The following is a 16,618-nucleotide window of genomic DNA, read 5'->3' as shown; positions in this document are numbered from 1 at the left end:
CCATCGGGTGGCCAAGGCGGAGCAGGCTGTGCAGACGGCCAGGGCGGAAATGTCAGTCCATCGGGCGGCCAGAGTGGAGACGACAGTCCATCTGGCGGCCAGGGCGGAGACTTTTCCTCGGGAGGCCAGGGCGGAGACGACCCTTCAGGAGGCCAGGGCGGAGACGACCCTTCAGGAGGCCAGGGAGGAGACGACCCTTCAGGAGGCCAGGGAGTAGACGACCCTTCAGGAGGCCAGGGAAGAGACGACCCTTCCGGCGGCCATGGCACAGGAACAGGAGCGGACCCCGGCTTAGGAACAGGAACGGACACCGGCTCAGGAACAGAAACAGACATCGGAACAGGAACAGACACCGGCTCAGGAACAGGAATAGACACCGGCTCAGGAACAGACACCGGCTCGGCGGCGGCCATCTTGTCCGGAAACACAGGCTCAGCGGCGGCCATCTTGTCCAGAGACACAGGCTCAGCGGTGGCCATCTTGTCCGGAGACACTGGATCGGCAGACGTGATGTGAACAGTCTCTGGATCGGCAGACGTGACGTGAACAGTCTCTGGATCGGCAGACGTGCCAGGTCGCTGGGGTGGCGCCGGCAGGGCGGGCAGCTTGGGCACAACCTCCGGGAAGACAGCGGGCTTCTCGGGCACGGCCTCCGGGAAGACAGCGGCCTACTCGGGCACGGCCTCCGGGACGGCAGCGGGCTGCTCGGGCACGGCCTCCGGGACGGCAGCGGGCTGCTCGGGCACGGCCTCCGGGTCTTTGGGGAGGCTGGAGGTCTTCCTCCTCCTCCGCTGTTTCTGATGGCGATGTGCAGGCTCTGGGCTGGACGGGAACCGTGGCGAACAGAGCTCTGGGCTGGGCGGAATCAGCGGCGGATGGAGCTCTGGGCTGGACATCACCAGCCCAGGGTCGAAGAGGGGCCAGAGTGGAGAATGGTGTCGGGATTCCTCTCGACCACCTCCTCCACTGCGGCCTCCACGGGTCCCGCGAAATCTGACCAAAAATTGTCTTCTCTCCCGCTCGGTGGCTGGGGAAGAGACATTGGAAAACATACCGCTGGATCTTGTATGACGGAGTCCTTCTGTCACGATCCACACTCAAAGAGACAAGGGAAGATCCAATAATGCAGTGATATTTTATTAGGGAAATCTGTAACTCATAAACAGTCCAGGCAGGGGTCAAAATCCAAATAAGCAATCCAAACACAAAACAATAAACAGGTAAACCAGAGCGGAAACAGACCTCAAAAGTGGTGTGACGAATAACAAGGACTCCGTAACAAACACTAAACAGGCAGGGTATTTATACACACAGAAACTAACAATCATGATGGGGAACAGCTGGGTGCAATGAACAGTGATGAGTGTAGAAAAGGATTGTGGGGAATGCAGTTCCTAAAGTGAATGACACCGTGGGGAAAGAGGACCTCTAGTGGACACCAGGGAACATAAACCAACAATGTGACAATATGCTTGCCACACTTGTTGCAGGTGTAGGCAATTTTTTTCTTTTTGTCAGTGCAGAACTCGCTTAACTGCATCTTTTTGGTGTTTGGGTCTCCCTGCTGTTGATCCTTTATCATGGTGGAGGCAGATATGGCATTTATGGCATTACAAACATTTTCCACAGTTCCTCCAAAAACACCCTCCGTCTGAATGTTTTGCCCTGGTTCCAGGAGGGATCCACGGCTGACCACAGTACAAATGAGTTGAAGGAAGAGACATCTACAAGGTCTAGAGGACATCTACATTATTCACAAAAATATAGCATTGTGTATAGAAATTCAAAAAATACTGATTTATAAAAGAACTATGCAGCAAAAATAAAAATAAACAAAATATTCTTGTCCTCATCATTCACAAAACTACAAGAAATACTGAATAATAAAAGCATTATGCTGTAAGAATAAATGTGTGTGTAACTAATGCATAATGAGACATACCGTGTCCAGCTTGTTCACATCTCCTTTGCAGCGGTTGTAGTCTGTTATGATCACTGGCTTCTTTTTCTCAGTGTCGCTCACAGTGTTGCGGTGCTTGGTGCTAAGGAGCAGCACATTTTACCCTTGTTTGGGTATATAAGACACCGCTGTGTGCGTCATAGAGAAAGCAAAGAGGGAGGACAGGAGTGCTCTATGCCTTGTTTGCATAAGCTATGGGGGAAGCTCTCTTTTTTTGTGAATCGTACCGACTAGGGCCAGCTTGTCGTGCGTGTAATGTGCAGGTCGTGTCATCCTGTCATCTAACCTCAGGGTGGAGCTTAGGAGGTTGAATTTACGGTGGGACATGGTGGCCTGGAAAATGGAATGTCCATTTTCCACATCCCACAGGCTTCTTGTCGATTCATTTCGGGACCTGTACACACCGGCCAGAATCAGCAGACTGATGTATGCCTGAATGTCAGTGGAATCGAAATCAATCCAATCTGTCACAGAACGCCTCCCCTGTAAATTGGTGTTTTCCAGAAGAAGCTGAATGATGTCTTCAGTGATGAAGAGGTCGAAGCAAGACAGCACAGTTGTGATGCGGGCAGTGGCATGGTGTGTGGGACCCGGGGTCATACCCTTGGCAGGATTGTAGCTCAGCGTCCCAGTGTGAGTGGAAGACAAGAGAATCTACCCTTTTTTTTTATTCCACTGAGGATCTGCTGTCTCTTCTGTGTCCTCACAGTGCTGTCATCAGAGGAACACGAGCTATCAGAGGGGTAAGACTCCAGCGCCAACTAGACTTCCTCTGAAGTCAACTCTTCATCAGTTTCACATGTACCCGGGTGCTCACTGAGTGGGCACAACTAGCTCCAGAGCTTCCCTTGCTGTGAAACGTATCTTTATCTTACAAACTATGAATGACAAGTCCCCTCAAGTATCACATATTTAAAGGTTTGGCTCTGAGAGCACCTGTGTCAACTAAAACTTACCAGACAAAACAATCACTATTTTCTTGTGGTGAAAATAAAATCAAGGTGTTGAGGGTCTTCTGAACTTCTACATCAAAATTAAGCTCACCTTTTATCTTTGTACAAAAACAATAACAAATAAAAAATCTTAAAAACTCAGTAACTTCTTGACTTTATTTATAGTTTTCACATGGCAGGGTCTGACTCAATTACATTGGGTGGGATTTGTGATTTCCAGTACAATAGATTTTCTTTCTTTCACTGTTCACACACACACATAAAGTGTTCAATACACACATACAAACCACACTCTGTAGTATAGTAGTACTGACTGTATTTATTTTAATCAGTCTTTATTTTTATTATATAATTAGCATCAAACAAACGATATAGTTCTTATTCACAGGGATTAAAGATTTTTAAATGAAAAGATTGAAAAATTATTGCACAAATAAGTGGCAATATGCACTGTGTGTGTAAATCAACATTTAACAAAAGAAGAAGAAAGTAGTATGGCGCTTTTTCTTAGCGTCTGTTTCCATGGTGACTCGTCTATTTGTCGCTCTGTTTAGAATTTCTGGTGTGTTATCCATGAATATAGTCTGAGTTGGATGAACTTACTCTGGATGCATTTTTGGAACCAGCATACCTCGAGTAAGCAAGGTTTGGTTTACTCAACCGAGAGTTCAGGGTATGTTTGACGGTAAGATAACCTTGCTTTCTGGAATACACCCCAGGATTACTAGAAAGCTACGGGCAGGTGAGTTTTACCATGGTTAGAGCTAAACTCTGCAGGAAAGACTCATGAGAGTCAGAGTTGCCCAGCCCTGCTGTAGAATATACAATGTTTTTAATCGTTTTTACAGAGCTGTGTGAATGGGGATTGTTCTGACAGCGTTGCCGTCTGTACACAAAATCTGCTAAAGAAAATCTTTTCTGATTTTGGTACATTGTTGTCATGTAAACACCCTATATCTTATCTTTCTGACATTGGTGATGATTAGTTTCTGCTTCATTTTTGTTTAGATTGGCCATCTGTAATCTCACTGGTCAGTGTTGTGAAAGTTTGTCTTCAGTTCTACAATTATTAAACTCTTGTCTGAGAGAGCTGGACCTGAGTAACAATGCCTTGATGGATTCAGGAGTGAAGCTGCTCTATTCTGGACTGAAGAGTTCGCACTGTCTCCTGAACATACTCAGGTAATTAAGAATGAAGATAAATACTCTGATCAAATTAAATATGTAACTTTATGCTCTTGATTTCATGGGAGCCTGTACTATCACATCATAACCCAGTTGCTTTATTTGCTCTAGTCTTTAACTGAAAACATTGGGCTTCTTTTTTAATGAATTGTCTGATTTTTAATCTGGGATGCAGTAATTTCACCATAACATCTCTACACACGAAATGAGGACGTAAAAAACTGAATGGTATTGCATATGATGGAGACATACAATCAGAATACAGCGAATTTGAATAGTAATGCCAATCAGAAGAGAATTATAGAGATTAACCCGCAGAGACACAGAATTGCAATCTTTGAATTAAGGCTTTTAAGTAATGCCTTATTTTCAAAAACAATTTATGACAACTATATAAAAATATGTTCTGATATGATTGTTTTAAAATTAGTTTTTAAATGGTCATGATCTTTCATATACATATGTGTTTTAAATTTACTTTTACTTAATGTATTCACTATCATTTCATGTATTAAAAGTTTGTTTTAATGTGGCTATCTTATGGCCAAACAGTCTAGTCCCAATTATGTAAGCTCTCTTCACATTATGCATTTTTAAATGCTATTAAACAGCCATACGTTGTTGTACTATACATTTTTTTATTTATGTGACTTCAACAAGCATTGAAGACTGCACTACAGTACTGCAGTTAAAAGGATTTGTAAGTACAGAACAGGCTGTGATTATGCAGGACAGTAAGTCTAAAAAAAAAACATGGATAAGCACAAAAGGTTTGGGCATCTTGAATGATACATCAATCAGACTGCAGTCCATTTTTTGTAAGAGAGAGACTGGGCAATGCACATTCAGAGCACAGTCTTAAAACAGAGAAATAGAGAGATTATACCAAACTCTCTTTCCTTGCCCTTATATTAAATTTGAGTTAAGGCGAGACACGGCAGGCAAAAACATTGTTTTGTTTTTTTACTGGTCAGTTTTGAGATTTTTGGATATTTGTCTTCAATAACGTGTCTTCTTTCAGACTTGTGGTGAAAAAAAGTCTGAAATACACATTTAGGTCTTTATTTTACTACATTTTGTCTGTTTGCGTCTGTAGATTTCTCATAAATTAAACAAACGTTGGCGTTCTTAATCAACATGCTGCTCCTACCTAGTTATATTATGAAGACATTTACAGAGGGATTTGTAAATATATTATTCCTAGTCTGATTTCTATAACATTTTATTCCAAAAACATGCCGAAAATCATTTATTTAAGGCTATTGACAATATATTCTGATTTACAGGATAACAAAAGTAGATATCCATAAATGCCTCTGTCATTTTTTTTGCCATCTAATATGTGAACACAGTGAAAAAATAATTTTTAACCTGGCTTTATCCAGTACTCAATTTCGTTTTTTTAAATATATGCAAATTAGTGCATATTTAATTAGATATAACCTAATTTGCATACTTAAACATTAAATTATAGAAAACTTTTCTCATCTTAATGTAGGTAATCAACTGGGAAAGTTTCATGGTGATATCTGCTAGTTAAAAAATTTACCCTATTAACCTGTAGTGTCTCGCCTTAAGAAACTGTTTAACTGATTTTATACTGCTTGATTGATTTCAGTAAAGAAGCTAAAATCACATGGATTCAAGGAAAGTGTAGCTCCATCTGGAACTAAATTAACCAAACAGGTCACTGTGATAGTGATGTCGGATTGACAAACTAATGTCATGTGGACTATTGCTGTGTGTTTGTAGATTGTCTGGATGTATGGTGACAGAGGAAGGCTGTGGTTATGTGTCTTCAGCTCTGAGTTCAAACCCCTCACACCTGAGAGAGCTGGATCTGAGCTACAATCACCCAGGGGATTCAGGAGTCAAGCTGCTCTCTAATACAATGAACAATCCAAACTGCACACTGGACAAACTCAAGTAAGTGTGTGTGTGTGTGTGTGTGTGTGTGTGTGTGTGTGTGTGTGTGTGTGTGTGTGTGTGTGTGTGTGTGTTGATTGCATTGGATGTGCAGAATGTGACACTGTGTGTTTCATAGTGTGGATCATGGAGGAGAATTCAGGATTACAGCAGGACTACAAAAATGTATGTCTACAATCACACACTCACACACTCACACACACATATTTAGTGACTGTTGTTGTTGTAAACGTTTTCTCTTCTTGTGTTCAGATGCCTGTAATCTCACACTGGATCCAAACACAGTAAACACTGAACTTATTATTTCTGATGAGAACAAAAAAGTGACATGTTTGGAAGAGAAACAGTCTTATCCTGACCATCCAGAGAGATTTGATGAGTGTCCTCAGGTTCTGTGTAGAGAGAGTATTTCTGAACGTTGTTACTGGGAGGCTGAATGGAGAGGAGAGGCTGATATATCAGTGACATATAAAGGAATCAACAGGAAAGGATGGAGTGACTGTCAGTTTGGACTTAATGAATTTTCCTGGAGTCTGAATTGCTCTGATAACAGATTCACTGTCTGGCATGATAAAAAGTCAACTGACATACGTGTCCCTTCAGGCTCCTTAAAAAGAGTTGGAGTGTATGTGGATGTGTCAGCCGGTACTCTGTCCTTCTACAGCCTCTCTGACACACATACACTCATACACTTGCACACATTCACCTCCACGTTTACTCAGTTCCTCTATGCTGGATTTTGGGTTTATCGCTTAAACTCCTCAGTGTCTCTGTTATAGTTTGAAAAGCTTTGAGCAAAAACAGAGATGTTGCAAATAAATAAATAAAATTAAAATTGTATAAATCTTTAACACACAAAAACACACTCTGTTTCTCAGATTTATGTAATTATTTTATTTTAAATGTAACATGTATCAAAAATGTGTAACCATTCAATGTAAAATTCTGATGCAGTGCTCCTAACAGCATAATATCTGTAAATATGAGAATATTAAAGAACTGGAAAATTATGAGTAGAACCAGAAAATATGAACATTGATTTTAAAGTACCGGTACTTGTTTATAAATCACTCAATGGCCTAGGACCAGATATGCTCATTGAATATAAACCTAACAGATCACTCAGATCTTTAGGATCAAGTCACTTAGAAATACCACTTCAAAGTGGTTCACTCAAAGCACGATGAGTTCGCTTTAAGCTATTATGCCAGCTGCAGCTGGAACCAGATTCCTTGTTATTTTTATTTCTTATGCATGATATTTTTATTTCTTATGCATCTGTTGTGATTATTTTAATTCCTTTTCTATGTAAAGCACTTAACAGTAAAGTAACCTTTGTGTTGTAACAGCTTTAACTCTGTTACCTTAGGGGTTATGTTTTGCCACACCATTAGGGGGCGCTAATCATCTTCATAGATGAGTATTTAGACAGGTACTATACTTGAAGAAGGAGGCAAGCATGTGGATAGAGGAAGCAATGGCTTTCTTGGGCTATTTCGTTTGACTTTTTATAAGGTCCTGTGATTGAGGAATGTGTTTCCTTTTTGGTCAATCAGTAAGTAGTAGTGATGGCAAAATGAGGCTTCCTGAACCACTGAGACCTCGCAGTCCATTGCTTCAGCCATTGCTTCAGCTTCAATGTATATTTTATAAAAATATTTTTATTTTATTATTTTGTACTCACTGTTAATGTCTGTAACCTTTCATTTGCAATAATAAAAAGACATGAGCAGACATTTGTCCATTACCTGTGTATAATATAAAATATGTATCTTTCTCTGTCTGAATTTACTTGTGCAGAGTCACACACACAGTTAATTAATTAGTCATAAATTGTTTGGATAGTGACAGTATGAACAACAACAGTGACACTGTGTTGAGTGCAGTGCTTATGTTGGAGGGAGTGTACTTAAGTAAACTGCAACAGAATAGTCTGGAAGGAAGGATTACAATAGATTTTTATTGAGAAACAGAATTATTTCAAGTGTGTTGGGGTTTAGACGATTCCTCTTCTCAGACAAAATCTCTCCAGCCTTGGAAAAGATCCTTTCACAAGGAACAGAGGATGCAGGGGAACATAAAAATGGCAGTGCCAGCTGGTATAAATGAGGATACTGATGCTTCTTTTGAGCCTCTTTCTTTCCTCTTTCTAACTGGCTCCATTACCAGGAAAAAGGAAGAGGTCACAAAAAGCAAACAAATCCAAAAGGGCAATCCAAATCAAAAAGCAGTCCAGTACAGATCCAAAAATCCAGAGCAATCCAAATAATCTTATCTAATTAATATAACAAGACTATAATATAGCTACTATAATTAATAATAACAATATACTATAACTATTCTAACCTGATAATGTAATAATATACAGCCTTAAACACATACAGTATATGACACAATAACGACAATGACAATGATAGTTATCTAACTTTCTGACTCTCTGACACTACTACAACTGCTTCTACTACTGTTGACAACAGCCACAAGGTGGCGCGAGTTTCGAACCGCCTTTTATCCGGAAGCAACACTCGGACCGAACCGATGACGTATCCGCACAAACCGAGGCCTCGTTTGTCATTAGTCACGTGATTTTCACGTTAACAACACAAGCCTCGAATCGCGGCTTCATCTGGCACGCCCATTTTTTCTCGACACAAGCTCCGACGCCTCAGTTCAAATGTCACATCACTAGTAAGTAGTATGTTTTTTTTTACAAATATTACCAAAACCAGAGTGTACATGTATTTAATGTATAACTATGATATTGAGTGTGTTGAGCATTGGGCTATTCATGCTAATTGTGACCGTGTCGTGTATTTAGATGGACCTTTTTATTCCTGTGCTTTCTTACATGGGTGAAAGTACTTGCTTCAGCTAACTTTCTGCTTTGTGGTTTGGTGCTTGCATTATGACGCTTGGACGTTTAATGTGAACACTAGAGGGTTTGGATTGCACTTGTGGAATACAGGAGGACAATTTTCCTATCTGCAACCTTGGGACTATCAAATTAAAAGTGCTGACTTTTGCAAGGACATTTCATCCATTACCAAGCTTTGTTGGCTTCACCATCAGCTAAATTTAATCATTCACTTTTCCAGTCCAGATTCCCCAAACGCTTAACTTTTCTTGTTTGATGACTGATGTAACTGATGTTTTCCTGTTTTCTACCTTGTTTATTATTATTTTTATTATTTTTTTTATTTTTTTTGTATAATGTAAACATTTGAGATTTTGGGTTGGTGAATACATTATAAGCGTAAAGCTTGGGTCTGATTCTTCAGAAATATAGCTGGGTAAACCAAAGCAAACTAGTTTTTTATCTATACCTAAGTTAACATCAAGCCTTGCCATCCCTACTCTGATATTTAACTTAAGCCCAAAAGGGGTAACGGTTACAGTGTAAAGTTACCTTTGTGCATGAAATTAATATTTTATTAATTGATTCGTTAAATTAAGAAAATGCTTGTACATGTATAACATCTTATTTAAGTTTTGTAATGCTGTATTCTTTACCATTGTTACATATATTGTTGTTGTTGTTGTTGAGGTGGTCTGATGGAAATGTTGTTTTAAAACAGAAGTTGTTTTAAAGTGGTTGTTCGCCCAAAAATGAACGCTTTACCGCATACGTCTTTTTCTGTGCAGCATAGAACTGTTGGGCGAATTTCTCCACCGCGTCGCCGATGAGGCCGGCCTGGGAGATAGGGGAGTCTGAGAACCGATATTTAATGCTTTACGCTGCTGAGACATTACAAGTCACATCGATGTCACGTGTCTTTACGGGATTTTTACAGGTTGTGCATGAACGCACTCTCTGATTCCGGAAAATCACTGGCAGTGTGAATCACTTGGGGCTCACTGTCTTGCTGGCTTTATTTTATTTATTTATTTTATTTAAGTTTTTATTGGGAAGGGATACAATTCACGTCTGATCACATTTGTCACTTTTACAGCTTTACCGGTTTACATAAATATTTGTTAAACAGGACTAGCAAACCTCTCCAGGCAGTGACAGTGACAAAAAATAAAACACCTCAACGTATCCCTTTACAGTTTTCTTCAGATTTAACACAGAAACTATTTACAAAAGAGGGGGGAGGTAATCTCATCACTCAAAACAAAAAAGCACAAAAAAACAGACAAAACTCTAAAAAAAAAAAGTATTTGGTTCAATAGGAGTTATGTACTCAATCCATTTAGACCAGAAATTGATTAACAAATCCTTCTGAAATTCACATAAAATGTAATTCTCTCCATATTGAAAATTTATTTTAAAACATCAATCCAATCCTGTATTTGTGGGGGATTAGGTTTATCTGGTATCTGGTTATTGCTTTTTTGCTTGATGCAAGAATTATTCTAAACATGTATTTGTTCCTCCTTTCCCAGGAGACCATCGGCACAATGCTCAAATAAAGTGTCTCAAAACTGCAATCAACTGAGGTGAAACAGTTTTTCAAGATATACAATCTTTTCTAGTATACTGTGTATATCTTTCCAAAATCCTCTGATGTTAGGGCAATCCAAAAATATGTGAAAGTGGTTGGCATCCTGAGAACCGCACTGTCTCCAACAATTTGCGCTACCTGAATTTGTTTTTCTGTATTAGAGTAATAAAAAAACTGATAATATTTCTACAGCAAAATTATCTCCAGTATAAGGAGCGGGAAGTTGCCCATTGTTGTTTGCATATTTTTTCCCAATCCTCAGTTGTTATTACCAAAATGCTTTCCTTTTCCCATCTCTCCTTAATATATAGGGATGAATCTCCTTGTAAAATATGTCAATGCCTTATATAATTTAGTAATAGTCTTCCCCATTCGTTGAGCATTATACGCTGAGGTGATTATTTTAACTAAAGCAATCTTATTTGGATGCTTTTTTAATTTTCTGATAGAAATGTTGTCACAGTTGAAGATATCTGAAGAAGTCCTAAGATTCTAAATTGAATCTTTCTTTCAAGGACTGAAAATCTAATAATTGACCTTTGTCCGTTATTGAACAATAGGCTGTAATCGCTTTCTTAGACCACAATTTGAAACGATTGTCTAATGTATTTGCTTTAAAGTCTGAGTCATATGTACTCCATTTCAGTATTCTCACACAAATCTTTATTATACTCTTTATACTTAATTATATATATACTCCTTAATAATCTCGTGCCAAGTTTTCTGATTTACCTTAACGCGCTGAGGTACTTCGAATGTAAAAGGTTCCCGCTCAACTTGCCTGTCACACTCACATGTGATTGCGCAAGCAGCGCAACATATTTTAAATGTATTTAATTTTTTAAGGCAATGTTTAAAAATAAATAATTGAGTTCTTATAAGATTTATTATAGTTTTTACAGTAGTAGGCCATGGTTTATTGCTATTCATTCATCAACCACTGGTAACACGGTATCGAATTTGGATCGGTCACGCATCACTGATATCCGATCCATTCAAAAAGCTTGGATCGGCGTCGATACCAATCCAGAGTATCGGATCGATGCATCCTTGGCAGGTTGGTGACTGAAGGCGGTGACTGAGTAGTTCTGAAGTCACATTTTTATGGAAGTCACAATGGCTTGTGAAAAGGCACAGCTACTTTATGCAGGCGTTGTGCATTTGTCTGTGGATTGACTGTTTTGAAACTTATATGGTAGTTACATAGCCCTGAGACCTCTGTTATCATGAAAAAAGCCAGGTAATTTCAGTTTTGACAATATGGGACCTTTAATGTGTCCGTTAAGGTGCTCCAGCATGAGTTGCTCCCATAGGAAGGGTTCTCAAAAATGAACGAGAAGAAAACATACCACTGTATCTGGTCATCTTTTTCTGACTGTTCTGTATACTATCGGTAGTTCTGCAATTGCTGACATTCTATATCTCATCTGTCGGTTATTGAAACCAAATTCAATAGTTTTTTTTCTTCGGTTTGACAGCAATTGTACCTTTTTGTATAAGGTTTGTTGGAGTTTGGCGCCAGGAAAGCTGTCCACCTGGAGATCAGGGCAGGTTAAAATGGGTTTTGAACTGCCTAACAATGTTGTAGTCACCAATGATGACACATTTTTTCTTTGAGGTTAAGCTACAGTGGAATCATTTTCTCCCCATATTAGGGCGCTCAAGCCAGTATGTGCTACCTGTAGATCCCCAGGAGGAAACTCCTCGTCAAAGGACCATTCTCCTCTATTTAGAGGAGAATCAACTACTCTACCTCTTGCCACTAAAGATGGCGAGGTCTGAACCTCAATATGATGCACCCATCTGGATCTAAACAATGTTTGTTGTGGACGGTATGGGTGCCAAAACAGGAGTGGTAGCGCGTACCCCAGATTATGTCACATCAGCATATGTGTGAGGGTTCAATTTCTTGTGTTTCAGTCCTGACGTGTGGTATTGTCAATGACTCAGCTTCTGCTAACTCTGCTGTGATTAAGGCCTCAGCCTGTTCTGTAGTCTCAGCTCTCATTTTTCCTCTGAAATTCTGGTCGGCACAACTGGATGCCACCTCAAAGGCTTCTGGCCAGTCAACCTGGTCTGTTTGGTAGTGTACAGTCATTATATTGTTATGCAAAAGAAGCCTCTTCAGGGTGATACAAGACCCCCCTGCGCAACTCAGTACATTTCAGTTCAGTCTAAAGTCTGTTGTAGAAATTATTACATAAGTGTATTTTTTTCCATCTGTAAGATTATAAGAAGGATCATTTAGTTAATATGTGATAATTATAGGCAATATATAATTTATTTCCAGTTATTCAATCTGAATAAATCCAGATTTAGAAATAAATAACTATTTATTTGCACAGTCATTCTGATATAAATCGGTGTGTGTGTTTAGGTCTGATCTGAAGCTTTTACTGTAGGCCTGTATAACAGCCTAAATGTCATTTTTGCTTCTGCACGTGTCAAAAAATATACATTCATTATTGATTTACCACTATAAACTTTATGGTGGTTTACCCTGCTGGCACCTATGATGAAGCAAACCATATAAAAAAATAATGTTTTTACCACACAACAAATTCAGACATTTCATGTGTCAATTAACACATTATCAAAAGTGCAGATTCTCCCACTTTCCCATAACTTAGGACAGTGTTTCCCAAACCTGTCCTGGAGTACCCCCAACAATAGTGATGTCACGTATGACACTGAAGCTTCGATGTGCATATCGCACATGTGACACAATTTCTAGTGAAGCCCCGTATCGCCGTGTGTATTGGTTTACTAGAGTCACGTGATCGACGACAAATGAAGCCTCACTTTCTGTCCAATCATGTGCGCGTTTCGCTTTGGGTGTCAGAAGGCTCGAAGCCCAGATCTTATTTAACGTGTCATTGTTGGCTCAGTCTGGTTGATGTGTTTGTGAGGAGAGAAAATGAATTTATTTAATGAACAAATCAAACACAAACATGTAAGGCTTTTATTTGTACACATAACATTGAAACTATGGAGTGTGTTCGTGTTGTGGTTGCTTCATCTGCCAGAGCTTCTAACACAGGCTTCTGGCTGCTTTATTTTAAATAAGCACCAGATGGCGCTGTTCTCTACACTCTCAAAGCTTTGAATCTTTTCCCAGAACAGTCAGGGGAAAGCCTCAGTGATTCACAAGGCTTCATTTCCCCATCCCTACCCAACACTGCACGTTCCCATTCAGTCGGTCAACTCGGTACAATACATGACTATGGGATATCGCACTCTAACGCCATCTGCTGAAGACACCTTTATTCACGCCTGAAAGGCTAATGACGCATGACGACGTGGGCGGTGCCACATGCCCACAGCATATAAATGCAGTCGTATGCGTCATTCCCTTTGTTCTTCAGCTCTCCACCGTGCTGCTAGAACGCCATCACGCCACAATCTTCATAGGAAAAGCCCACGGTGGTGATTCCTATTGAAAGGCACAAACAGAGAAAAGTATTAAAAGTTTAAGTTTAGCATTGCTAACTAAAAGCTAATAAGTCTCTTTCTCGGGGGAAAAATGGCTAACAACAAGAATTCTCGCTCATGCCCAATGGCATGTGGGTACCTGTTGTCTGAAAAAGATACACACGAGTACTGCCCGGTGTGTCTGGGGATTGTCCATGCTAAGCTGGCTCTCTCCGACACGGGAACATGTATACACTGCCGACAGCTTCGTCGTTCGACACTCGAGCGACGTATAGCGTTTGTTGAACGAGTACTCGAGAGTACAGCGGACAGACACGGCCCGCTTCTGTCCTCAGGTGCTGCTCCAGATACGACACTAGCCGGTTTTGAGGCAGGTACGTGGGGCGACCGTATGGAAGCCGGGGAGGTTATGAATGATTTTAATAATGTTACCCTGATGGCTTTGTTGGAGTGTCGGGAGGAGGACTCTGTCTCACTGGAAGCGGGCGAAGAATTCTTTGAAGATCATTTTCAGCCGGAGCAGGTCACACTTCCCCCCATCGCCTCGGAGAGGGAGGGGGAAGCCGAGTTCATGGAGGAGCCCTTCTTTGAACTATATCGAAGGGCGGCAGCAAAGCTGTCAGTGGAATGGCCTGCCCCTCCACCGGTTCAAAAAAGCTCGCGTTTCGGTGGGTTCTATTTGTCTCAGGTTCAAACTGTGGTAAGTACACATCTGCCGATTTACCCAGACTGTATGGCAGAGCTTACAGCTTCATGGTCAAAACCCATGTCTTCTCCTTCCCCGGTGCCGGGAATGAGTAAGTTCACCGACCTCGAAGGAGCACAGGAAGCAGGGTTAATATCAGCTCCGCCAATGGAGCATTCGCTTGCGACTTACTTGGCTCCAATGCAAAATAGCAGTATCGCGGGCATCCCCACTCTCCCGTCGGAACCGTGTAGGTTCTCGTACAGACAGCTTAGCAGGATTTATAGTGATCAAGCCTGCACGGCTAGAGCCTTGAGCACAATGTCCCTGCTACAAACATCAGAATCAGAATCAGAATCAGAATCAGAATCAGAAAGAGCTTTATTGCCAAGTGTGCTTGCACCCACAAGGAATTTTTCTTGGTACTGAAGCTTCCAGTGCACATATACAAATACAAATACAACAAGAACATAGTAATACAAATTCTAAGAATGAAAATATATAAAAAATAAATAAAAATAGTATAAAAGTAAAAAAGTAGGGTCACAGTTGGGTTTAGTCTGAATAAACATTTACAGATTATGAACATATTTACAGTATTTTGAGTAGTATGAATAATATAAATATCACCTGAATTAGAGAATATTACACTAGACAGTGGGAGTCTAGTGCATGTTACAGATTATAAACATATTTACAGTATTTTGAGTAGTATGAATAATATAGATATAAATATCACCTGAGTTTATTGCACTAGACAGTGGGAGTATTGCACTTACAGGCATATGCTTTGGGGGGCATGTTAAGTGTTCAGAAGGGAAATGGCCTGTGGAAAGAAACTGTTCCTGTGCCTGGAAGTTCTTGTGGCCAGTGATCTGTCTCGCCGTCCTGACGGTAACAGTTCAAACAGGGGATGTCCAGGGTGAGTGGAGTCTGTGATGATTTTACCTGCTTTCTTCCTCACTCTGGAAGAGTACAGGTCCTGGAGGGTTGGCAGGGGGGCACCAATAATCCTCTCTGCAGTCCGGACTGTCCGTTGTAGTCTCCTGATGTCCGATTTGGTAGCTGAACCAAACCAGACAGTGATGGAAGTGCTTAAAACAGACTCAATGACGGCTGAGTAGAACTGGATCAGCAGCTCCTGTGGCAGATTGAACTTCTTCAGCTGGCGAAGGAAGTACAGTCTCTGCTGGGCCTTTTTCACAATGGAGTCAATGTGATTTGCCCACTTCAGGTCCTGGGAGATGGTAGAGCCCAGGAACCTGAATGACTCCACTGCTTCCACAGTGCTGTTCATGATGGTGAGAGGGGGGAGTGCTGGGGTGTTTCTCCTGAAGTCCACGATCATCTCCACTGTTTTGAGTGTGTTCAGCTCAAGGTTGTTATAACTGCACCAGACAGCCAGCTGTTCAACCCCCAGTCTGTAAGCAGACTCGTCACCATTTTGGATGAGACCGATGACAGTGGTGTCGTCTGCAAATTTCAGGAGCTTGACAGAGGGGTCTTTAGAAGTGCAGTCATTAGTGTACAGGGAGAAGAGCAGTGGGGAGAGAACGCACCCTTGGGGGGCGCCAGTGCTGATGGTGAGGGTCCTGGATGTGAGTTTCCCCAGTCTCACTAGCTGCTGCCGGTCCGTCAGGAAGCTGGAGATCCACTGACAGATTGTGGATGGCATGGAGAGCTGAGTCAGTTTGGCTGTGAGAAGATCAGGGATGATGGTATTGAAGGCCGAACTGAAGTCCACAAATAAGATCCGTGCATAAGTCCCAGGTCTGTCAAGATGTTGCAGGATATAGTGCAGTCCCATGTTGACTGCATCATCCACAGACCTGTTTGCTCTGTAAGCAAACTGAAGGGGATCCATCAGGGGTCCGGTGATGTCCTTCAGATAGGCCAACACCAGTCTTTCAAACGACTTCATGACCACAGACGTGAGAGCGACAGGTCTGTAGTCATTAAGTCCAGTGATTTTTGTTTTTTTGGGAACCGGAATGATAGTGGAGCGTTTGAAGCAGCAGGGAACTTCACACTG

The 16,618-nt window shown here is 41.1% G+C and overlaps 2 protein-coding genes across 8 annotated transcripts in view; both read left to right on the top strand.

Annotated features, from left to right (window-relative positions):
- The window catches only part of LOC311289755 (protein NLRC3-like), a 48,185-nt gene extending 40,427 nt beyond the window's left edge, over positions 1-7,758 (top strand). For all 7 annotated transcript variants that reach the window (XM_084408003.1, XM_084407999.1, XM_084408000.1 and 4 more), the window contains 4 exons: positions 3,922-4,095; positions 5,851-6,024; positions 6,143-6,189; positions 6,277-7,758. In XM_084408003.1, the coding sequence (XP_084264129.1) occupies positions 3,922-4,095; positions 5,851-6,024; positions 6,143-6,189; positions 6,277-6,803 (922 nt within the window). In that variant the 3' untranslated portion in view covers positions 6,804-7,758. The remainder of the gene's footprint in view (positions 1-3,921; positions 4,096-5,850; positions 6,025-6,142; positions 6,190-6,276) is intronic.
- LOC311289760 (uncharacterized protein) overlaps positions 1-16,618 on the top strand; it is a 208,198-nt gene that overhangs the window by 133,895 nt on the left and 57,685 nt on the right. The window lies entirely within an intron of this gene.

This window comes from Rutilus rutilus, assembly GCF_951802725.1.
Source record: "Rutilus rutilus genome assembly, chromosome: 4".
In the NCBI taxonomy this organism is placed as follows: domain Eukaryota; kingdom Metazoa; phylum Chordata; class Actinopteri; order Cypriniformes; family Leuciscidae; genus Rutilus; species Rutilus rutilus.
This window is presented reverse-complemented; position numbering and strand designations above follow the sequence as displayed.